Source organism: Kogia breviceps, chromosome 17 (genome assembly GCF_026419965.1).
Source record: "Kogia breviceps isolate mKogBre1 chromosome 17, mKogBre1 haplotype 1, whole genome shotgun sequence".
NCBI lineage: Eukaryota > Metazoa > Chordata > Mammalia > Artiodactyla > Physeteridae > Kogia > Kogia breviceps.
Genome location: NC_081326.1, coordinates 69,743,183 through 69,766,679, shown reverse-complemented (window position 1 = coordinate 69,766,679; position 23,497 = coordinate 69,743,183). Strand labels below are relative to the sequence as shown.

Here is a 23,497-nt window from a genome sequence, read left to right as displayed (position 1 = left end):
CCTCAGCCCAGGTGGTGCTCCTGGGATCGGGGCCAGTGCCCGGCCTCAGATGTCACTGTGCTGCGCGGGGCACCCACGGCTCGGAGCCCCGACTCATCTGCACATAGTTCCCAAACACTACTCTTCGTGACACGGCCCCGGGGTTGTGCAGGCCTAGTCATTACACAATAGGGTGCAACGAACCTCAGAATGAGAATCAGGAGGACTGGGCTCCCGCCCCACTCGGCTTCCAGTTGGATGTCTTCTTTGGCTGTCATTTAAACTGCTGTGAGTCGGTGTCCTTGTCTATAAAATGCATGTGGTGCTGGTACTTGCCCTCTCTATGCAGGCGTGTAATTGAGAGGAGCTTGAGCTCATGGATGTGAGAGGGTTGTGGGAGCTATAAACTATGGGGCAAAAGCAAGGAGAAAGATGAGGCCGCATCTCATCGGAGAAATTGAGAAGACAAGGAACTTACCGTTCTCTGTGAGGGGAGGCAAAGCCACCGAAGGGCAAAAACCGGAAGCATCATTTTGAGCAACTGAAAAGAAGACAAAGGCAGCCCTTTAGCTCTTTTCTACCCTTTCGATCATTGAGTCCTGAAAGGCAGGAATAGAGGTCCAACTTGGTGACAGAAAGGTCAAACTTGGAAGGCAGACAGTGGGCCCGCAGTGCCCGGCACGCCTCCCGTGTGGTCAGAACGGGCTAGGCTGCGCTGAAGGGACGTCCTGACATCTCAGGGGCTTAGACCAACCTGGCACCACACGCTCCCTGCAGCTGGGCTGCTTTCTCTCCTCTGTGTCACCCTCCCTCAAGGCCCAGGCCGGGGAGGCGCCATCAAGGCCCTGCCTCACAGACGCTGCGGCAGGGGACCTCGCTCCTGCTCTCACAGCTTCGCCTACGAGGGACACACAGCACTCGTCATCTTCACATCGTTTTCCAAAGCCGGCGGTGAAGAAGTGCAGACCTACCATGTTCCGGAGAGTGAACACCCAGAGACACACAGTGAACAAGTGAAACGCCCACCACCATGGCTTAACTGACTCACTCAGGGAGGGCACTTAGCCTCTCTGGGCCTCAGTTTCCACATCTGTACACTGGCGATGACACAACATATGCTGAGAATGGCTGTGGGCATGGCAGGAGGTAGTGCAGGGCCAGGCACAGGGAGAGAGCTCACTAGACGGCAGCTATTCACCGCAGGCCGTGTGGCAGGTGGACGGAGCCTGGACTAGGAGGGCAGACAGACCTGGGCTCGAACCTCCATATGCCGCTTAGAAGCAGGGCAGATGGACAAGTTATCTGGCTTCTTCTGCACCCCGTTTTGGCACCGGCACATGAGGATGACGTCAGCATTAAATGAGGAACCATGCAGACCCAGCAGGTGACCCGTGAGTGCTCATTACCCCTTCCCCTTCCTCTTCCCTTACTGAATGAATCAAAATCTTCAAAGCCTCAGCATCCTTTTCTTCCAGTGGCCCAAACTAGGAGTGCTGTCGGATCTTCTCCCTCTCTGAGCTATGGTGTAGCACGGTCAGGGGTCCAGGGTCATGGGTGGGGCCCACAGTCAAGGGTCAGTGACCCAGGGTGAGATTATGTGACCTTGAACAAGTTGCTTCAACTCCCTGTCCTCAGTTTCCTTGTCTGTAAAATGGGGGTAATGACAGTACCTCTCTCAGGGTTGTGAGGCTTAGATGAGTTGTTGTATGTAAAGCTTTGGGCATACAGTAAGCACTCAATAAATGCTGGCCACTATTCACTCTCAATATCGCCCTTTCACAGTGACACGCCCTTGTCCTTGACTCTTGGCCTTGTCTGCCTCCATGAAAAGCCTCGAGTCAGAGTCATGCTCTATTCTGGTCCCCGAAGTCCCGGTTTGGGTTCCCTCCCATCCCATCCCCTCCACTGCCTTCCTCATTTTGGTCAGACACGCCACGACCAAGCCTCCCTGAGTTCTCGAGCCCCCAGCTGTCGTGTGTCTCTCCTGCTTGACGTCATCTGCCTAGAAGCACCTGCTCCCGGTCATCATTCTATGGCCCTGGTTCCCAGCCTTCGGCAGACACCGGAATCCCCTGGAGGGCTTGATGACACACACCACGTTGGCCCCATCCCCAGACTATCTGGCTCAGCAGGTGTGGGCTGGGGCCTGAGATCCGGCGTCTCTAACAAGTTCCCAGGTGACGCTGACCCCGCTGGTCCAGGGACTCACTCTGAGGGTCGCTGAGCTAAGGCTCCTGTCACCCAACATTCGGTGAGCTCCTCCCACAAAACTCAGAATGACTCAGAACCACGCACCACGCTCTACAGCGCCCAGGGGGCCAGCTTGTTTATTTAAATGTCCACCTTTGCTTTCTCAGAGCAAAGACCCTGAGAGTCAGTGCAATCTTCAGAAAACAATCTGATGAATCTACATCGAGGGCATTCAGATGCCCACGCCCTTGGACCCAGTAATTCTGCTTCTGGAAATTTATCTGGAAATTCAAAGCAAGCTCGGCTTGCAAAGGAAACATGTATACGGCACTAATGAAACACTGGAAACTGTATACGTCTAATGCTGTGAGAACAGTGAGGCGAGCTGCCGCACGTGCGCAGGGAGAATTACTACGCGCACGTCTCAGCCAGGCATTTATCACCTAGTTCTGCTGCTAATGTACTTACCCTTCCTCATCCCCCACCAGTGTTTCCTGACAGGGGGCTGTTGGCCCTTTGGGTGGGACCTTCTTCACTGTACGGGAATAGCTGAGCCCTGAAAGTTCTCAGCTTCCCTGGGCCCCGGGGCGCTGAGCCTCAGCCCCTGGGAGGGACTCCGTCCCTGGGGACGCCCCCCACAGAGAATGCTACTGTGCGACCTTGAGCGAGTTGCTCAGCTAATTCATGCTTGTTAAACAGGTGGACGGTAACCCTCCTGCTTCTTCCCAGCTCCGCTTTCAGCGACATCAAGCTGGTGGCTTGAAATGGGCCGTGGCTGGAGTATTTATACCACGGAAAGTGGCAAACGCTACAGAGCTACAAATCAGGGCCTCCACCACCCTCCCAATTGTAACACATTTGCCAGCACAGCAGAGAATGCGGGTAAGGACAGACCCAACCTCATCACGTTCTTTGGGGACCGAATAAGATGTTGCCTGCAAAACACTAGACTAGCCCTGGAGCCCACTCCGTGCTAAGTAAACGGCAGACGCTCTCGAGGGGATGTGAGTGATGATGTGAAGAGCAGATTGCACAGTAAATTCTCCTACGCGTGGTGGTTTCTACGTGGGCTGCAGAGAGGCATAATTAGAAGAGCTGGTCATTTCCTTTCCATTTCCCATATCTAGAATAGCTACAGGGTCCAAGTACATTTGCTTAACAGAAGAACAAAGGAAGTGTGAGGCTTCGGTTGTTTTTTTTAGATGCCGCGTTTGACTTTGTAAACAAACCAAAGACCCTGCCCCACTTGCAAGTCAGGCACAGCTGCGGAGCGAATGGCAGCCCAGTTCTCCTCGGAGAGCAGCAGGTACCAGCGCCCCAGAGGCCGCCCCCTCCAGACAGCCCTGAGCTCTGGGGCAGCTGGACTGCAGAGCAGCCTTCTTCCCCCGTACTCCCACCTTGGTTGCTAAGATACTTCCTCCTCGGTGGGTCCTGCTGTCGGAAAGGGGCTGCCAACAGCCTCATTTGCATCCACAATTGCTTTGGCCTGAGCCTCTCAGTTTGGTGCTCAGACCCATGCAAACTTCTGTTCTCTGTGGACGGCAGTCAGAAAGCACATGGCTGCAGGCTCTCGGGGGCCCTCTGGGCGCTCCCTGCTCTAGGTCTGCGCCTCTCTCCTGGATCCTAGGAGGCTCATCTCCCACTTCCGTTCTGAGAACACAGCCTGGTACCAGGGTTATGCTGCGCGTGCGCAGGGGCCGCAGGGCAGGACCACGGCCACCCAACCCTCTATCCCTACGCAGCAGCCACTGAGCCCTTCACCCAGCGCTCCTTTATCTACGCCCAGATTCTCCCCCAGAGTGGCTTTTGCATAATCCCTTAGAGAACAAAATTGCTTGCTCCCCTTTTGTGCTTCAGAATCCCCCGCGGGTTCCCCCACACCGTAATACAAGCCACAGGGCTGAGTCGTTCTCTGATACAGAGGGAATAATTACCTCTTGGTGAGGGGATAGGAGAGTCCCAGCCCCACAGGCGGCGTCAGTGAATGCAGGGAGAGCGCTGGAGAGTTGTTTCTGACATTAGTAATGCTTGAGAGATGTTCACGTCTCTCACTTCTGCCTCCCCAGCCAGGCTAAACGCTTTTGGGGAGGACCTTCTACCCCTGATGCTTCCATGGTGTTTGACACACAGTAGGAGCTCAACCAATAGCCCTTCCTTTCCCCTTCCTCAGTGTCGTTCTTCAGAAACAGGACCTGCGTGACCCTCTTTGTGTCTGGCTCTCAGCCTGCAGTCAGATCAGGGGTCTGTGCTCATCACGCAACAGAGATGCCAGTACACTAAATGACCAAACCATGGATTTGAAGCGAGGGCAAAGCCTATTAACGGAAATTCTTTGCAAGAATTTCTTTGTAAAAACTCCGTGTCTCCTGCGCTGACGTAGAGGTCATCCTTCAAGGCTCAGGTTCCCCTCTGTGCAGGCTTCCATGGCCCTGCAGGGGCCCTACTTCCTGCGATAGTGTGTGATTGTCTGATACAAAGATAAGGATGTAGGGAAAGTCACGATGTCGGCTTGCCTGCTGGGACTTTCCAGCGTTACACTAGGGTAGTTTTGTCCACTACAGAAAACAGAACACTCGACCATCGAAGGCTCAGAATCCAGAAGATGAGTGTGTTTTGCCTCAAAATATATCACGAATCAGAAGGTGGTTTTGCACTAGGTCAGTGTGACCCAGCGGAGAGAAGAATGGTCTAATTCATCGAACCAGTTTCCCTGAGTAAGGTTCCTTTTCTCTGCCTGGGTCTTAGGCGGAGATAATCCATCAAGTCTTAAGACCTACCCCACCGCCCGCTTTGGGTGGTGAAGACGACTTAAGGGAAAAAGACTGACCAGTGAGGGCCTAGTTCTGCTCCGATGGAGAGTCATGGGTCACACCAGGTCACCAGAATCCCTGACAGGTGGCCCTCTTCCTCCCATTCTTTTGAAATGGAACATTCAGAGTCACTCACACCAGAATGGCCATAAGCCATGTGTATCCCGAGGTGTTTTCCACCCTGGGGTCCTGAGAGACTGGTGCCATTTTGGCATTTTTAGATTTTTCTCCCCACTCACCCAAACACTGAAAGCAGGCAGCATGTAGGGTGAAAACCTGCCTGCTTGGGCAGCTCCAGGCCAGCGGGCCAGAGCCCGCAGGAGGTGCTCCCTGAAGCATAAGGGAGGGTGTAGGAGGCTTTCAGCAATGGATTTCCACCACTCCGAAGCAGAATTAATTTCTTGTTCCCATGTTCCCACAGCACTTCATGCATATGACTGTTCTGGTACTGAGCCTATGATGCCACAATTAATCATATGTGCCCGCATCTTCTTCACTAGGATGTGAGCACCCAAGGAAAAAATGACTACATCTTATTAACCCCACATTTCCTAGTGCCCAGCACAGTGCATGAACCAGTATGGACCCTCAATAACGTTTGAAAACTTCTAGACTTACGACATGAGCAATCCAGAGCTAGAACGGCTTATTTATTTACAGTCTATAACTCCTTAAGTTGTGAGTGCCTGGAGGACAGGAATCATTTCTTATTCCAACTCAGCCATATAACATAGTAAATATATCATATGGCTGAGTATAGACATATAATATGGTTACATGGTTGGTTATTTGGACCCAGTTCTTTCTGACTCGGTCCAAAAATTCTGGGTCCAAATTCTGTCATTTACCTGCTATGTGTGACTTTGGGCAAGTGACTTAACCTCCCTGAACCTCAGCTAACAGTGGTTATGAGGATTAGGTGAGATAACACTTATAAAGTGCTTGGCATCCAGCCAGGCACGCAATAAGGGCCCAGGGATTAGAGGCTGGGTTTATAAAACCAGAGGCCCCCGGGCATGGCTGACATTCTGTCAGTGTCTGTTGAATGGATTTCTAATTCCCTGCCCTGTAGTTCCTGGTCAGAACTCCTGAGTCCCCAGCCTGACCCCACAGAACATACGTTGGAAAAAGTCAGTGGTCTGTGCAGTCAGATAAAAAGAAACAGAACAGATGGAAAAAGTGGGGAAAATAAGCACCTTGGGTTCTTTTCCTTGCAAACTCCTGCCAAGACGTTGTAACCCTCTGATCTGATTCCCATATCTCTGAACAAATGAATTATTTCTTAGCTTCTTTTTATCCAACTCTTCCCTGAGCAATAGAAAGATGAAAAATGACATTTTCCAGCTTTTGGTGGGGTGAGGAGATGGGAAGAGGTGTGGGAGGACAGATGGGCAAGGAGGCATTGTGGGCTGAGAGTTCAGTTCTGAAGGCCCTAAATACCCAGAGCTGGCATTGGATCTCCTGCGGGGTCACCATCCTACGCAGGCACTCACTCCCCCTCCTCTATATGGCACATCCCTCCCCCGCAAATGGAAACCCACTGAGGATGTTTCATCATACACTCCTGATGTTTTTCTTAAAACAATTCAAGATGTTAAAATAAAAGTAATAAATAGAGTGAACTCAGGTCAAGTCACAGGTTGCTCAAAGTAGACATCAGCAAGGAAGATTTTTTTCAGCCTGGTAACAATCAACCCCAAAAAACTCTGCCTTGAAGCCACAGAATGACTCGGGGATTAGTGGGCTCATGAACAAATGTCAAGGACCAGATTCCACCAAAAAGCCCCATCCCAGGCCTCTCGGGTTGGACATAGCTCTGGAACAAGAGGCCAACCTACCCCTGGTTTCATTTATTAGTTTATTAGTTTTATTTTTTCAATGTATTGGTCAACTGCTTGTTTGGTCAGTTGAGTTGAGCTGGGGGAAAACCATTCAGGCAATGTGTCCAGACAGTTTCACATAAAGTCACTCGTGCCCTATGGGAGACCTGCCAGGAGGCAGCAGGTAAAGGGGAAGAGTGAGGTTTTGAGTCTTGAGAGCTGGGTTTGCAACCTGACTAGGCTTCTTGATGGCTAAGTGGTTTGGGTCAAATAACTTCCACTGTCTACACCATACTCTCCTCATCTTAAAATGGAGGAAATAATGTCTACTCCATGGAGGCATTGAGTAATACATTGTATAACCTGTGTAGGAGCCGCAGCACACATGTAGACACACAGTGGGCACATAAGGAATGTCAGTTCTCCTCTCCTTTCCTACTTTGGGCAAAGCATTGTGTTGGGTGATATGCAGAATGTGAAATCAAAGTTACAGACCTCTAAGGTTCCTCCAGGCCAGACATCCTGTTACTCTCATTTCTAGGGCAAGGACCAGGCCAGGGCCAGACTCTCTCCCTTAAATTTAAAGCTTGAACACAACCACCAAAAGCCTCTGGAGCAGACTGATGAAGACAGTGTCACCCTGAAGAGGTTGTCCATCCATTCCTGCTGAATACATCCATGAAGCCAAGACCTAGTTGGACATCTTTCCTTTGAGTCTACAAGCAGACTTCCAATACATTCCTTTTCTGCTTAAGTTAAATAGAATCTGTCTCTGTTGCTTACACCCAATGAATCCTGACTAATCTCCTCCCGGGGCCAAGGACATCATCCTAATATACAGTTGAGAAGCAGTCAACTAAAGATGCCCATGTAGCTGTTCGGAGAATAGCACTTACCAGGCTTCTGGTACCATCCGAAGGGATAGGTGCGGACCTCAGTGTCGGGAGAGCCACAGTCCAGAATGCGCCAGGCTCCTCCATTTTCCTCACTGCACATCTGAATTCCCAAGCTGTTCAGAGTTAGGCATGTCACCTCTCCTCCTGGAGCAAAAAGTAACCAGGACCAGGAACATGATCATGATGGAAGATTCTAACAGAATGAGAGAAATTCTGCAAACTCATTCTTCAGCAGACATTTGAGGTGCAGCACACTATTCCAGGGACGATCTTAGTCACTGATGAAAAACCCGCTACCTTAATGAGCTTCTGATCAAAGAGGACATCGATGGAGACAGCACAGACTCATCGTGTGCCTGGGGCTGTGTTTGTATCTTAGTCCTTGGTCCTCACTCAGCCCTAGGAGGAGGGTAACATTTCTATCCCTATTTACAGATAAGGAAACCAAGGCTCAGAGAGATTAAGTGGCTTGTCCAGAATCAAGATTTAAATGCAGATCATATGGATGGATCCAAAGTTGACCCTACCAAGCTGCCTGACCCAGGTCTTGAAAGCTGAGCAGAAGACAGCTAAGTGAGCCATGGCAGGAAGGCTACTTGGGTCAGGTAGAAGAGTCGTGTAACACTGACCGGGCACTGGACCAGGAGCCATGTCCCAGCTACCATGTTTATTAGCTACCTCCCCTCTCCAATCCCCCACTTTCCCATCTGTGAATGAAGGGTACTCCTCCCCACCCACCACGAGGAGATGCTGAGGATTAGATCAGACTGTAGATGTGAACGGGTTTTCTAGACTGTAAAGTGCTGTATGCAGACCAGAGGGAGTTACCATTATTACCTTTTAACTGGGAAACGTTCAGAAAGCCAAAGCCGGTGCAGCACGGGTCCACGTCACACAGCCGTTCACATTCGAAGAAGCTGGCAGAAGGGGAAAAGAGCAGGCCTGAAGGTTTGTGCTGGGCAGGACCTATGGGGTGGGCTGAATCGCTAACACTGACTCCTGGGGGCCTGCTCTCTATGACGACCCTTTCCTGAGTCCAGACACGCAAGCTCTGCTCCCGCACCCCCACCCCAGCACCAGGGTCAGACTGATCCCCATTTCCTACCCTCCTTCTTGTCCCCCTTCCTGTCGGCATGGGCGGTGCCCAGCCAGAACTCAAGGCGGACTATCCTGTATCGTCTTTTAATCTCCATTTTCAAAAGCAGATCTTAAATGCCAGCAGCATGGCACAGTTTCATAAACCAACAAAACTTCGTAGATCAACAATTCATAGATCAATGACTCTCAAATTCTAACTTCAACAGGGGGAGCTTAGTTAAAATTCAGATTCCTGAGCCCCCTGTAAATGCTGATTCAGTAGGTCCAGGCTAGGACCCAGGAATGCAGATTGTAAAAAGTCCTCCTGCTAATTCTGATGGGTGAGATCCACAGACTGGTGGAGAGAAACATCACCTTTAATGAAAACAACTAAATTACATCTGACCAATTAAATCAATAATAAAATACATTTTTAAAATAAAAAATTAAATAAAATAAAAGTCCTTATATGCCTATGGTCCCGTTGAAAGTTCTGCTTGCTCTCTGGATTTTGAATGCAGAACAGGAAGACTTCGCTGATCATCTTTATTACAATGCTTGATAACTTGTATTAATTGATAAAACACGGGTCAGTGTTTCCCTTTTGCATCAGCTGACCAGATATTCAGGGCTAAATGTTGTGCTGACTATTAGTAACTGACCCTAGCCATGGTTTTTAGATAGTTACCTCCTTATTACTTTTTCACCCTTTGCTTTGGGTTTTACAGTCTTTTATGCTTGTGCCTTTAACTGATATTATATCACCATCTTTATGAAACCAGAAGGGTCTTAATAATAAGTATTGCAGTGGGGCGGGAGTGAATGGAAACAGCTTACCCATTGGAAATGGATTTGTTAAACATGGGCACTTTGTTTCTAATGGAAATTCCCATCAGCTTTTGGAACGGCAGGCGAGTGTAAAAATTCTTCACTTTATCTTGCAGTACAACTACACAGAGGAAGAAAGACATTATATTATTTAAGGAGAGATGTGCTGTAGCCATAAAGATACTTTTGTAGGGGGACAAAGGTATACAAACCATGCTGAAAGCTTCCAATTAAGATGGCATATTAAACCCATGTACTTACAGTCTGCTCCCACCCCAAATCTCACTAAAATAATAGTAAAGGCATATACCCCCAAGGCAAAAGAGAATAGGGGAGGGGAGAGATAAACAAATTTTGGAAGCTAGAAAAAACACAGAGGAGTAAAAGTTGACCTAATAAATCTAAGAAAGCTGAATTCTCGACTTTTCTGTGGGAAGAACTGAGAAGCAACCCCATACACCTTCTGGAATCCCCAAAGAGTTTAAGTATCAGCAGCACTGGGATGAAAGTGAGCTAAAACAGAATGGGCTGGAAAGCTTTTGAAGAAGCAATCAGGTCTCCAGAGGCCCTCCTCTTTTTTCCACAGCCAACAACTGCCCCTTCCTACCATGGAAGGATGGGGTCTCTCGGGGGTGCCAGGTTGAGTTGTAATGGACGGAGTACCACACCGAAGCCAGGGGATTTTTTCCAGTCAGTCTACATGGTGAATATTGAGATCCCCTAATTTTCCAATCTTATTTGGCATCTAAACCACAAGCAGCCCCAGGCCAGATAGTACAAGATTCCTCTGGAGGAAGGGCCTGGACATACGGACGTGAGGGAGTCCCCAAAGGGTGGCTCAACTAGATTATCCTACAAAGAAAGCCAAAGTCAACAAACTCCCACAACACACTCAGAGCTTCCCAGTTAGCTTCTGGGCCCCTGTCTTACATTTAAGTGGAAAAATCAAGGGTCACCAGATACCTGAGAAAGGCCTCCAGCAAGGAAGATAGAACAGTAAATGAAAGATCTCAGCATGATGGAAGAAATGAAGACCAGGCAAGGTGAACCCCCCTCCACCCAAATAGTATCATTAATGTTCTCAGAGGGGTAAAATCAACTTCTATCTTGTTGAAACCACCGCTGTTGGGATTTTCTACAATAAATGGCCAATTGCAATTCCACCTGCTATGTGCAGAAACCATGATCTCTACGAGCAGTGGGCTTCCAGACCGAGATTATTCTCTCTAGTCAATTTGATGCATTTCTAAATACCTTTGCATCTCTACAAGAAGCCTGGGTAACTTTACTTTTGGACATTTTTTTTTTTTTGGCCGCTCCACACAGCCTGTGGGATCTTACCTCCCCAACCAGGGACCGAACCCGTACCCCCTGCAGTGGAAGCACAGAGTCTTAACAACTAGACCGCCAGGGAAGTCTATTTTTCAGAGAAGAAGAACTGATCTGGATATTTGTAAAGCCACAGAGCCAGCAGCCCACTAAAAACGCAGTTTGGGTTGATCCAACCAAGCACTCACCTTTCTTCCGGAAGAGGGCACTTGGCCTGTGGGGCAGGATCAGTCTGCAGCCCTTGGGACTGGACTCCATGACATCATCACACACCTGGGCCTCTGGGTAGAGGGTGCAGGTGAAGTACAAGGGTGCACTGTCTGTTACCTCTGCCAGCTGACAGAAAGAGGGCTCCTGGACACAGCCTATAGGCAAGAGAACAGTTGGGTGTTAGTCCTAGGGAGGCCAGCAGTGGAGGGTTACCTCTACAGGACCTTCTGGGAGAAATGCCCCGTGGGGACTCTTCCCAGGCAGGGAAGAGGCCCAGGTCAGTCAAGGCTGTCCAGTCTGGAAGGCCCAAGAAAAACACTAGGGTTCTCCTAGCTAGCGAGAGGGCCATGCATGAAACAGGGAGTCCAGGTGGCTCTGAAAAAAGGCAAAGTCCAAGAGGGTGAGGGGTCAGCTGGAAACTCAGCAATATGGGAGGAGAGAGGGTAAAATTCCACTGGATCTGCCCAGGACCATCTCAGAGGCAGTCAGGACCTCAGACCACAGGCCACCGGATGTAAAATTTGGTGGCGTTGTGAACAGTCTCCCCGCTCCCAGTCCCGTGTCAGACTTTGCCACTGGTACATGTGAGCTCCCTAATGGGGAGGGATATGGCTGATTTTTATTTTCTCATTCCCAAGGTGAAACACAAGGCCTAGATCATAGCACCTGCACAACACAGCATGTGCCTGTTAGGTAAAGGATGGATGGATGAATGGATGTATGGATGTATGGATGGATAGATTGATGGATGGGTGGATGGGTGGATGGATAGATGGATGGATAGATGGATGGATGGATGAATGGATGGATGGATGGATGGGTGGGTGGATGGGTGGATGGATGGGTGGGTGGATGGATGGATGGATGAATGGATGGATGGATGGATGGATGGGTGGGTGGATGGATGCATGGATGGATGGATGGATGCATGGATGGATGGATGGATGGATGGATGGATGGATGAATGGATGGATGACAGGTTCTGAGAGCAGAGTAGAGACTAACTACACGATTAGCTTCTTGAAGATATGGGTTATGTCCTGTCTTCTGTATCACCCATGACACTAACACTGAAGTGACCCCTGAGTTATGCTATTGAATTTGATCATAACTGTGTCTCAGGAGTTTTTAAACTAGGCCTGAGATGCCTGACCACAGGGTGGAGAAGAGGGAGGATGAGGTCTAAGGATACTTACGAGAAAGACACCACAGATTTGCCTGCTGCAGTGAAAACAGGTGTTTGAAAAGCCAGTGCTGCTGGCTGGGCAGGGATCGGTTTCCATTGACAATGACTTGGCTAAGGTCCACAGGGGAGAAAAGGTCTGTTGTCAAATCTGAAAAAGAAGGGGCAAGTCAACTTCCTTTGCCTTTATCTCCATGGTGAAAATCTCTTGTCTCTCTGTCTGTCTGTCTGCCTCACACACACACACACACACACACACACACACACACTTGCACGCTGTGTGAGGCCAGAGCACGTCTGGAGTCAACAGGGGTGGGAGTCTGGTCAGGCAGGAAAGACTCAGAAGGTCCCAGAAAGCCCTAAAAATTATGGAGTTGCAAAACCTTAGAATCTTGGTTGGGGAGAAAACTTGGGAGCCATCTGGTTTAACTTTTCACCTAAGGCAGAACTCTTCCCCATGACATTTCTGGCCGAGGTCCCTGCAGCCCTGCGTGACATGTCTGTACCCAGCGCAGCCACCCACCCCATCATTAGGAAGTTGAGGAATCAAGTCGCCTCTTAGTAAATGCGAACCACTGACGCTCCTTCTGTCTTCCGAAGCCACGTGGAAGTTCTAACTTCCTCCCGATGGCAGCCTTCATCTGTGAAGACAGCTCTCAGCTCCGCGCAGCCCCAGACTTGAAAGTTCCAGCTTACACATCCCCCACCTCACCCCACCCCCATCTTTCTTTGTGTCTTCATACGCCATGACTCTGGCTGAAGGCTCTTCTTGGGTACAGCACTGCCCACGGGACGGAAGTCCAAGCTTTCTTCTCGGTCCGGGCTCTACCTGCATCTGGAGCTTCATCTCTGATTGCTTCAACTCATACTCAAGAAGCATGGACACTACACTACATTAATCGTGCAGTAGTCTCTATTCTGCCCCCAGAACCCTGGTAATTCCAGCTCCTCACCTCACTGCTTGCTGCCCCAGGACTACTGTCCATGCTCACCTGCCCTTTACTCCCTCCTCGTCACCTGCCCAGTCCTCCTGGGCTTCAAGGAGCAACATTGCTCCTTCCTGCTCCGATGTTCAGTGGCTCTATAAAGAGGGTCCCCAGCGCTGAGGGACCCAGCATCCCAGCCCAGGAGCAGGGGCACATTTCTGCACCTCATGAGGGCTCTGACTTCCCAGAGGGGCTTTCACTGGGGGCATAAAGCTGATCATGGAATGAGCTGGGGCAGGTTTAGAGCACCCCTTAGCTTGGGGCTCTGGAACGAGGGGCTCTACAGCCCATGCATACCCCACGTCGCCTTGGACTGCAGCATCTTCTCAGAAGCCCACTCTTCAGGCCACTTAAAGCAGCCTCACAAAGGCTGGGTGTCCTCACCAACAACTATCACCAAAGGGGATAAAAGTGTATGAGGTCTGGCAGGGCCAGAAGTTTAGTGCAAACAGAGACCCCAGAGACTGTGTCGCCAGCCCCTCCTCTGTGCAGCCACCGCCCTTCGGGTTATCGCTTCCCCTGCTACTGTCCCATGGCTGGTTTGCGTGCCTCTCTCCCTGCTGAACCTTGCCTGGCATAGGTAGGAGCGCACACACCACCCTTAAGACAGCAGAGGAAGAAAGGGAAAAAAACGTAGCCAGCCTAGGGGCTCACTTGTAGATCCTGGAGTCACACTTTGTCCTCGGAGCCTCTGCACAGGCCGTCCCCCTTGCCTGGAACTCCTTCAGCCAGGTGTTCTCTGGAAATGCCTGGCAGATCTTCCAGGCTCCTCTGAGAAGCCCCCGTTACCCGCTGGAGGCTGCCAAGCATCCTCCCTCCCTGCGATCCCTCTGCACTGACACCCCATCGCAGCCCTCACGACCTTGGCCCGCCGTGGCTGGCACATGGGAATTCTCACCAGCCTGGGAACTTCTGAGGGCACCGGGTATGTGCACAAAAAAATGTCTGCTGGGTGAAAGAATGGATACTGTAGCCTCTCAGTTTATCCCTGATGCTGCATTAGGAAGAATCCATTTTCGACTTGTTCTCTCAAAACTTTGCAATCCTCTTGAAGGCCGGGAGGCCAATAGGGGGCCGCCAGTTGGGAGGTTGTTCTCTGCTTTTCTGGGTGTGTCTGAGACACTCGGAGCAGCTGCAGTAACCGGAAGCAGGAAGGGGCACACTCCTCGCTGTGCTGTGACCGGGAAAGGCCCCTCTGGGGAGCGCCGAGGGGCCCCGGCCAGGGAAGGGAGCCCCACCGCAGGGGAGCCGGTCCACGGGGTTTCTCCTGCAGGGGCGGTATCTCCTCAGGCCCAGGAATGTAATCAGCCGGGAAGGGGAAACCCAAGCTGGGCTTTTTGTCTATTCACCCTGAAGCCCTCCAAGGTCTTCCGGTGGGGGGAGGAGAGGGAGTCCTTCCTGTGGGAATCATGTGATAGCTTTGTAGATGCGGCCCTGGCACAGTGGATAATGACGGCTTTTACAGAAGGTTCTCAAGGACCAGGAAGACATTCACATTTCCATGGCCATGAGCAGTCTGGCTCCGGCACAGAGGCGCTAAGGCTGGGGGATCACAAACGTAAATGCCCCCAGGGCAGGCTGGCCTGCAGGCGTGTGGGGTGCTGCGGGGTAGGGGCAAACAGGAGAGCCACACCCCATGCTCGAGGGGGCAGCTCAGCTCAGCTCGAGGGTGGTCGCCAGGCAGAAATTTGAAGCCTGCTCTGCTAGAGCTCTTCCTCTGTTTTTCTCTACAGAAGCTGGAAATCTGAATTTTTATATAAAATCTTCCACTTTAAAAATATTGGCTCCGTTAAATAAAATCAGAAGTCTACTCTGCAAATCAAACAGAACCCGTCTGCCCTGTCCGTCAGGGGCCACCAAGACTCAGCTCTCAAGTCCACGTTGTCTGCGCCTGGGAGCAGCTTGTGTTCTAGAAGAACCTGGGCCTTGGAGTCAGCCGGGCAGGGTTTGGATCGCAGCGTTGCTAATTTCTTGGTGCTGGACCGGCTGAAGCGAGGGCTAGCAGCTTGGAGCCCCGCTTTGCTCATGGTAAAATGGGAAGAATGACAGCGACGAGCAGGGCTGTCATAACTAACGCTTGTGAGGTGGCGGATTGAAAGCGCCAGAGGCAGGGCCTGGCACCCAGGAGTCTCAAGGGGGAGCGGGCCCACTGCTGCTGCCCTGCCTGGTGAGCTCACTCCCCTGCCCCTGTGGCAGCAGAGAAACCCGAACGGCAGCCATGGGCTTGGGAGGCTCCCAGAACACAAGCAACATACCAATTTGACAGTGCAGGCACAGATTGGACGGGAGAGGGGCCAGGTCTCTGTGCGGGAGGGACCCGGCTACATGCTTGCTCCTGAGAACAAAGGGAAGGCCGCTGTGTGGGTGCCCACTCCCCCACTCCCCGCACCTCGCTGGCAAGACTGAAGCTGCCACTACAAACCTCTGAAGGTGCGGAAGGGCATAGCTGCTAAGGCATTTGGACGGGAATATGCACCGTGACCCTAGCAAGATCCCCAAGTGGGATCTGCTGTCCAACAGGCAATATAGGAAGAGAGATGGACTGGGGACAGAACCTTCGGGAAGGCTTGCTACGAGCCAGGCTCGGTGCTAGGATCATAATCCCAACTACCACGTAATAACAGCTACTGGTTTTTGAGCACCTGCTCTGCGTCACGGCAACTTATAGAATTACATCCTCTAATCCCGTCTCGTGGGGACTGCTATTACTCTCATTTAAAGAAGGAGAAACTGAGGCTCAGAGAAGATGACTCGGGGTTGCACAGGCAGATGGAGACAGGTCTGGGATTCGAACCCTGCTCTCCTGACCTGAGAGCCACACTCTGAATCAGGACACAGCCCTCGAGCCCACAGCTCTACGGACGCAGAGCGAACTCGTAACTGCTGAACAGCTAGTATGGGATGAGCGCCGGTTGTAATGATTTATGTACATGATCTCATTTTTATCTGCACCAAAGCCATGGGAAAGGGAAGAAACTACCATTGTGTGGGCATCTGGGGATATTATGTACCAGGCAATGTGCCAGGTGTCTTCCCTGGTACGTTCTCTATAAGAGGAAAAGTGGAAAGCAAGGTGCGTTCCACACAGCAGGAATCGAGGCTCACAGGAGGTGAGCAAAGTAAGTACCCATGGCCGTGCAGTTCGTGTTGAGTTGCCAAGAGCCGCTCCAGCCCTAGTCTCTCTGCTGTGCAATGTGGTGTGTCTCCCGTCAGGTGTGCTGTCCCCCACCACTGTGCTGCAGGCTGACCTGCCTCCCCTCTCCCTCCCCCCTCCTCTCCTCCCCGCCCCTCTCTATCTGGCTCTCTTTCCCTCTCCCTCAGCCCCCAACCCCTGACTTTCAGCTCCACCTAAGGAACAACTGTAGCCTCGGGCAATGGAGAAGCCTCAGAGCCACACACACTCTGCCCCTAGGAAGGTGTGGATTTACATCTTCCACTGCATAAAATGACTCTCTCAAAAGACCCTCACAGACATCTCGTTCATTAAACAATTCCAGAACGTGCACATTTTGCTTACATTCTTCAGCGTGTACATAATCGAAGGCACTGATCACCTTCAGATAAGCCTCGCTCTTTAACGGTTTTTTGCTGGATTTGTTATTACGGTTGTTTTCTTTCTCGGCAGCAGTGGTGACTTTGCAGTCATTTCACCTCACTTCTTGTGCCAACTGCCCCTCCGAGAGCGGTCCGTATTTACGAAATGGATAGTGGATTAGAAGCTTGGGGGTGTCCATGGCTGCAGAATGGAGGAGTGTTCATGGGCCCACTCACCGACCAGACCCTTGGCATCACCATCCGTCTCCACAGCCAGACACCAAGTATATTAAGAGGTTTTGGGTGGGTACCTGCTTCTGCTGGAGATGCCGGCCTTGCTTCCACAGCTCTTCTGCACCCCACAGACTCAGACCGAGACCCCATGTCAGAATCTAGGAGACAAAAAAAAGGGGGTGCTGTTCTAATATTGGGGAGGAAAAGGGGAGATAGTCCTCTGGTCAACAAAATGGTAATGACAATGTAGGAGATCCTCGTGGCCCACAGCCAGGTGCCCCCGTACAACCTGGAACAAATCCAGTGGCATAGGTCTGCATTCTTTGGCCTTTTGTGGAACGTCAGCCAACCTCTCCATAAGAGAACTATTATTGTCCTTGATGTTGAAATTGTTAGCATTGGTAAAGTCCTTCAGAGTTAACAGGATATGCTTATAAATCTTGGCCTTTACGATCCCCTGTGAAGGGAAGGAGTAGGACTTCCATCTTACTCTTGAGGAAACTGAGACTCACAGACTTGAAATCACTTATCCCAGAACATGCAGGTGGAAAGTAGGTGAATTGGAATTTGAAAAAACTAAATGAGATTCCCAAGTCAGGAACAGCTCTTCCGTGACTGGGGAGCCAGGTTGTAGGCAGGCCTTTGGGTGCTTCTGTTTAGTGGGGCAAATGTCCTGGAGAGAAGCAAGTCCTTGATTTTTCACCAGCTAGCAAATCATTCACCAAAATTTTAATTGTTTTAAATTGCAGTATCACTGACGTACAATATTATATGTTAAAGTTGTACAATATAGTGATTCACAAATTTTAAAGGGTATACTCCATTTATAGTCATTAAGCTACAAGGCTATATTGTACAAGACAGAAATTTCTAATAAATAGAAAGCACTGGACTTGGAACCAGTGTCTGGGTCCCACCCCAGGACCACCTCCTGAGATGCTCCTGCGAGCATCTCACTTAACCTCTCCAAGTCTCTCTTTTTTTCTGTCTGAAAAATGAACAGAATATCAACCCCTGTATGTACCATATAGGTATTACTAAAGGAGAAAAGAAGTGTATAATCTCATTATATCACCTTAAAATGAAAATGATGATGGCACCTTCCTTATATTTCCCTCCCCTCTCCTTTTCTTCTTCTTCTTCTTCCTTCTTCCTTCTCCTGCTCTTCATCCACCATCAGCACCACCACCATCACTCACATTAATTAGCACGGATGGCGCGCCAGGTACCGCACGAGGTGCATTACGGGAATTACTGAGCCAACGCTCACACAACTCTGTGAGGCCAGGACCATTTTTATTGCCTTGTCAACCATGTGTTCAAGCTCACACGGGGGGGAAGTAAAGGAACCAGAATTCATACCCAGTCACTCTAAGCCCACCCTTTGTGCTCTCTCACACGATTTCACGGGCACAGAATCAGGTCACCAGTCCTCTCGCTTAGAGGACTGGAGATCAGTCAGGAGGGACCACGGGAAGAGGAGGGAAGTGGCGCCGTGGCCAGGATCTTTCCTCATGCCTCTCACCCAGCACCTAGGACCATGACATGTCATGATCCCCTGCCTGTCTGCCCCCTCCTGAGGCTGGGGCCCCTTCCAGGTCAAGGCTGTGCCTTACTCATCTCCCTCACCAAGTTACACTCATCCCACACGTCTTTCACAGTCCCTGGCTCTGAGTAGGCACTAGGTCAATGTTCATTAAATTCAAAGGAGAACAAACAAAGCAGAAAAGAGATGCCAAATATGCATTTCATCTGAGCCCAACCTGTCCCATGAACCCACGGTAGCATCGGCTCTAAGCAGGAGCCCATGGCACACCCTCCTGGGGTCCTGCCCCTCACCGAGCCTTGGGGAAGGAGGGGCCTGCGGCCGAGGGGCCCTGGAGAAACGCCTCCTCTAGTCTGCGGTGGCCTCAGAGTTCCCATCCTACCAACGAGGGCAGCTTGTGGTCAATGAACTTGATCTCACAGGAGCCGGTGCTTACTTCCTTCATCCTTCCTTAGGTTTCCACACTTTTCATTTTTGTTTTACACTTTGGTATCTTATCTGACGAGAGCTGGGGCCCTTCTACCCACACAGAGCACTCCCTTGGAAAGTAAATCTCTACGTTGTCTCTCTGGGGAGTAGAGTGCCTTGTGAGTGAGAAGTGGGTCCAGACGGTCTCCTGTGGTCAGTGTCCTGCTCAGCCCCTCCCACCACAGAGCTTACCTTTCCAGAGATAAACCTGCTGGAAACTGGTAAAGGTGCTCTGGTTTCCTCTCAGGGGTGTCAGACCTGCAAAGAAGATGTTTATTTGTATGAGCTTGAGTGTGCTTGCTCCGGCTGGGCACCCGCCATGATCATAACTGTCTTACCTCCCCGACACTGGCCCCTCCCGGGCCTGAAACTCTGTTTCCCACACAAGGCGCATCCCAAAATCTTCTCGGAGCTTCCCTCCAGCTGCTGGTACAAAACCAGAGCTGGCCAGAATTATGGATGTTAGCATAACTGATGCCATCTTGGGCCCCTACAATCCTTTCTGTCCTTCCACTGACCCTGCCTGGGGCTGTACTGTGCCATAAATCACTTCTCTGTCATCAGGGCTTTGTAGTTAATAGATATTGTTTAATGATCATTAGGTCCGGGTGGCCTCTATGCTCTGGTAGCCTCCAAACAATGATGAAGACCTTGGCTGATGTATTCCCAGCACCCATGAGACTAGTTACCCATTCATAAATCTTCACTTAGGAATGCACGTCCTGTTTCCAAGCACGTACCCCATACTCTAGGTTAATTATAAAATTGTCCTAGTGGCTCCTCAGTAGTGCAGAGTGCAGCTACTAACGCTTCCAGATCATTGATGCTCATTCCCCATCCCACCCTGTGAGTAAGTTACCCTATAATAAATAGACCCATTGATTATTTGGAGCTGGCTGCCTCATTTTACGGCGTCAAGATACCGTCTCAGTTCAGTGGGCACTTTTCGTTCCCCCCATCCTCCAAAGCTAGAGCCCACGTGTCTTTCTTAGAGCACCAAAGGGACTATTGTGGGGAGGGGTCAGGAACCTGTGACACTGAGAATCACTTAAGGAACTATGGATTGGTTTAAAGTGAACCAAACTCATAGAAGACTCAACAGCTGTGTTAATTTTCCTTGTCACTTATATCCTCTGAGACTCTTGCCCCATTGGCAAATGAGGGTGGTATTTGTGAGGCTGGGAGTGTCTGTCTTCAGTCTCATGCTTGACCATAATTATCCAGCTCCCTGAATGTACTGTGAGCTTCCAGGGGCTGAGAATGGGCCTTATTCCTCTTTATATCACCCACATCTATTATTATCCCTGCCATAGAACCAGCGTTCAGCACTGTAACGAATGCAAAGACAAACGAATAAGGAAAACAAAGCAATCAATGATTTTCAGAGCCCACCAAGTAAATGCAGAGCCTCATCTGCCCAAGCCCATCCTCCCCAGGGGTCAGAAGTCACCATTATCCTCATTTTATAATTGGAAAGACCAAGACACAGAGAGGTCATATAACGAGTAAGCATTCACACTGGGACTCGAATCCTGGGGTCTGATTCCAGAGCCTGTATTTTAAAGACCATCTAACCATTTGCAGAGTGGAAGGAAGAGGCTGGCCCTCAACCAACCGTGGGAGGGATAGAAATCCTCTTTATCAGCCCTATCCCCTTCCCACGTGCTACCAGTCCACTCCAGTGTCTCCTTCAGTTGTTCAGATACCTGGAACCCTCACTCCTCTTTCCCTCCATCAGTATCCCTCCATCAATATCTGCCATTAGTCAAAGGTATTTATCAGCTCTTCACACTTTAGTAAGAATTTAAATCCCTATGTTTATTTTCTCAGGGGTTAATTGTACTTAAGGATGATGTCTTATTGTGGGAAAGGATTTGGCCCTATTGTTCCCAATTGGAGGTGGCCTCCAGATCAGTCTGTGTGCAAGTTAACCTTCAATTTGGAACATCATAAATATGCCTCAGGCTGCCTGAAATCCCCATCAAAGGGTTCCCTTCTTAAAGCTTTGCCAGCACCCCAAAATATATATATATACACAGAGGGCACCGAAAAAAATAAAGAACTTCAAAAGCCTTCAGTAATCACTCCTTCTCAGGGAGGCCAGACAAGGGCATAGCCTTCACTTCTTGGGCATGTACCAAGCACACACTCTGTGTTAAGCATTTCACTCTGGATTTATTGCCCATGAATGGATCATATGTCTTTCTTCAAATGCTCGTTTCCACACTGGGCTACCTCTCAGAGTAATGGATACCATGTGTTTACTATCCATCATAGCAATAAGCTATTTGATTTTACCCCAAAAGAAACTAAACCTCATGGAATTCCACAAATTCTGCAATATTTTTTCCAGGCTTTGGTAAATAGGCATTCCACAGATACTATGTATATTCTCTATGCCAGGTTTTATGCTCCATGGTGTGAATCCAGAAATTAATATGACACAGTTCTTATTATATATTATATAGTAAGTCCAGTTCTTAAATATAACAAAAAAATGACCGATTTTTAAATGATAATAAAATCATCTAATATTAATACTATGTGTCAGATACCATACTAAGTTCTACACGTGTATCATCTGTAAGTGCCAATATAGGGAAGCAGTTAAGAACGTCATTTTGGAGCCAGAATGCCTGGTGTCAGGTCCCAGCCCTTCTATGTGCAAGCTCTGAGACCTTGGAAAAACCCCACTTCTGTGTGCCTCAGTGTCTTCAGCTGTAAAATGGGGATAATGATAACAGTGCCTCCTTTTTTTTTTTTTTTAATTAAACTTGATTTCCTTTTTGGTTGCACCACATGGCATGCAGGATTGTAGTTTCCAGGCCAGGGATGGAACCCGTGCCCCCTGCAGTAGGAGCGTGGAGTCTTCACCACTGGACCGCCAGGGGAGTCCCAGTGGTGCCTCCCTTAAAGCCCTGTGGTGAGGATTCACGAGCTAGAACAGGTCCAGACCGTGGAGCCCGACCTGGCTCCTCGTGAGCACCGCTGTTACTGTTTACCCTTTCCTTTCATCGTCACAGCCCAGTGAGAGGGAAACTGTCATCACCCCATTAGCAATTAGGCCTGGAGATATTTACTGGCTTGCTCAAGGTCACACAGCTGGTGTCCAAAGGTGGGATTCAACGCCAGGGGGCAAACTCTCAGCTGGGCCAGGGAGAGAAGCAGCCAGGCAAAGGCTCAGTTTAGATGCACTGCCCACGGCACTGCCTAACAGAGCAATGCATGGAGCATGCACAAAGCTCTGCACAGGGAACCCCAAGGGCTGCAGTACACTGAGAAGCATGGAAACTTCTCCGGGAGAAAGGACATGGTCTCTGCCAGCCCTCAGAGGACCACCTTCCAGGGCATCTCACGGCTCCTTTGACTTCTGCCCAGTCCCCTCCTCTCCTCTATCTGGCTGACACCAGCTCGTGCTTTCACCCCTCTCAACTCAGAGGGTGGTCTGGAACCATGGGGTCAAGTTCTGGGTTCACAGGCTGGCAGATAAATAGAGCAGAGAGGAGACAAGATGGAGCCAGGTTGCCCCCAACCTCACACTGGGTCCGGAAGAGGTAAGGGAGCAGCTGGGCCCCGTTCACGCTGAAAGCTCGGACTCTCCAGGTCGGAAGGAAACTTCCAGGTCACCTACCCAGTGCTTCTCACACTTAGCGGGCACGGCATTATCCAGACAGCCTGTTAGAACAGATTCCTGGGGCCTTCCTGGGGTCTGGGAGAGGCCTGAGGATCTGTATTTCTCATGGTCGTCTGGTGATGCGAAGCCAGCCGGTCCCGACCAGACCGAGTGGCCCTGGCGTGGTGGTCCCTGGCTCAGGACAGAGCAGTCTCCACTCCTCCCTGGTGGAGGTCTGCTGAGAGGCAGCACAGGCCGGGGCTGGGGGAGGCAGAGAGAGAGCTGACTGGCCGCCGGGGCCTCGGGTGCTAAGGCCCCTCCCTGTAAAATGAGGAGTGGGGCGGATGATCTCAGGGGTGATCTCTAGATGCAGTGCCATACGCTTATGGAAAATGTTGGAAGAGCTTCTGAAAGAAAAAAGGGCAAGGAGCAAGCTCAATGGTTATTTCTGTCAGTGGAGCCCCTGTCGGGGGCCGACAGCTCCTTGGGCCCCTGTATCTAGGATGCACGGTGCGGCGGCTACCTCCTGGAACCCCTAGACTGACAGGGGGGAAATACGCCCGGGGAGACAGATCGCATTTTTGGCCCCGGTTCTTCCCCCCTCCTCGTAGTCACACATTTTACACTGCACTTTGCAGCTCCTGCCACTAAAGGATGGAGTATGTTTCACCACTCCTGACTTCCAGTCGGGCCGGGCCAGTGCAATAAGGCAGTGGTGACAGGGACAGATTCAAGCCTCAACCTTCAACGGCCTGGCTTGTTTCCCTTGTTCTTTCCTGATTCTGCCCACAGGA

General features: G+C 50.4%; 1 protein-coding gene across 1 annotated transcript in view; it reads right to left on the bottom strand.

Moving 5' to 3' along the window:
* TG (thyroglobulin) overlaps nucleotides 1-23,497 on the bottom strand; it is a 236,113-nt gene that overhangs the window by 136,526 nt on the left and 76,090 nt on the right. The window contains exons 28-35 of the mRNA XM_059043034.2: nucleotides 19,283-19,348; nucleotides 17,154-17,234; nucleotides 12,336-12,473; nucleotides 11,118-11,294; nucleotides 9,610-9,721; nucleotides 8,533-8,612; nucleotides 7,696-7,839; nucleotides 458-520 (exon numbers count right to left, since the gene is read on the bottom strand). Of these exons, the coding sequence (XP_058899017.1) occupies nucleotides 458-520; nucleotides 7,696-7,839; nucleotides 8,533-8,612; nucleotides 9,610-9,721; nucleotides 11,118-11,294; nucleotides 12,336-12,473; nucleotides 17,154-17,234; nucleotides 19,283-19,348 (861 nt within the window). The remainder of the gene's footprint in view (nucleotides 1-457; nucleotides 521-7,695; nucleotides 7,840-8,532; nucleotides 8,613-9,609; nucleotides 9,722-11,117; nucleotides 11,295-12,335; nucleotides 12,474-17,153; nucleotides 17,235-19,282; nucleotides 19,349-23,497) is intronic.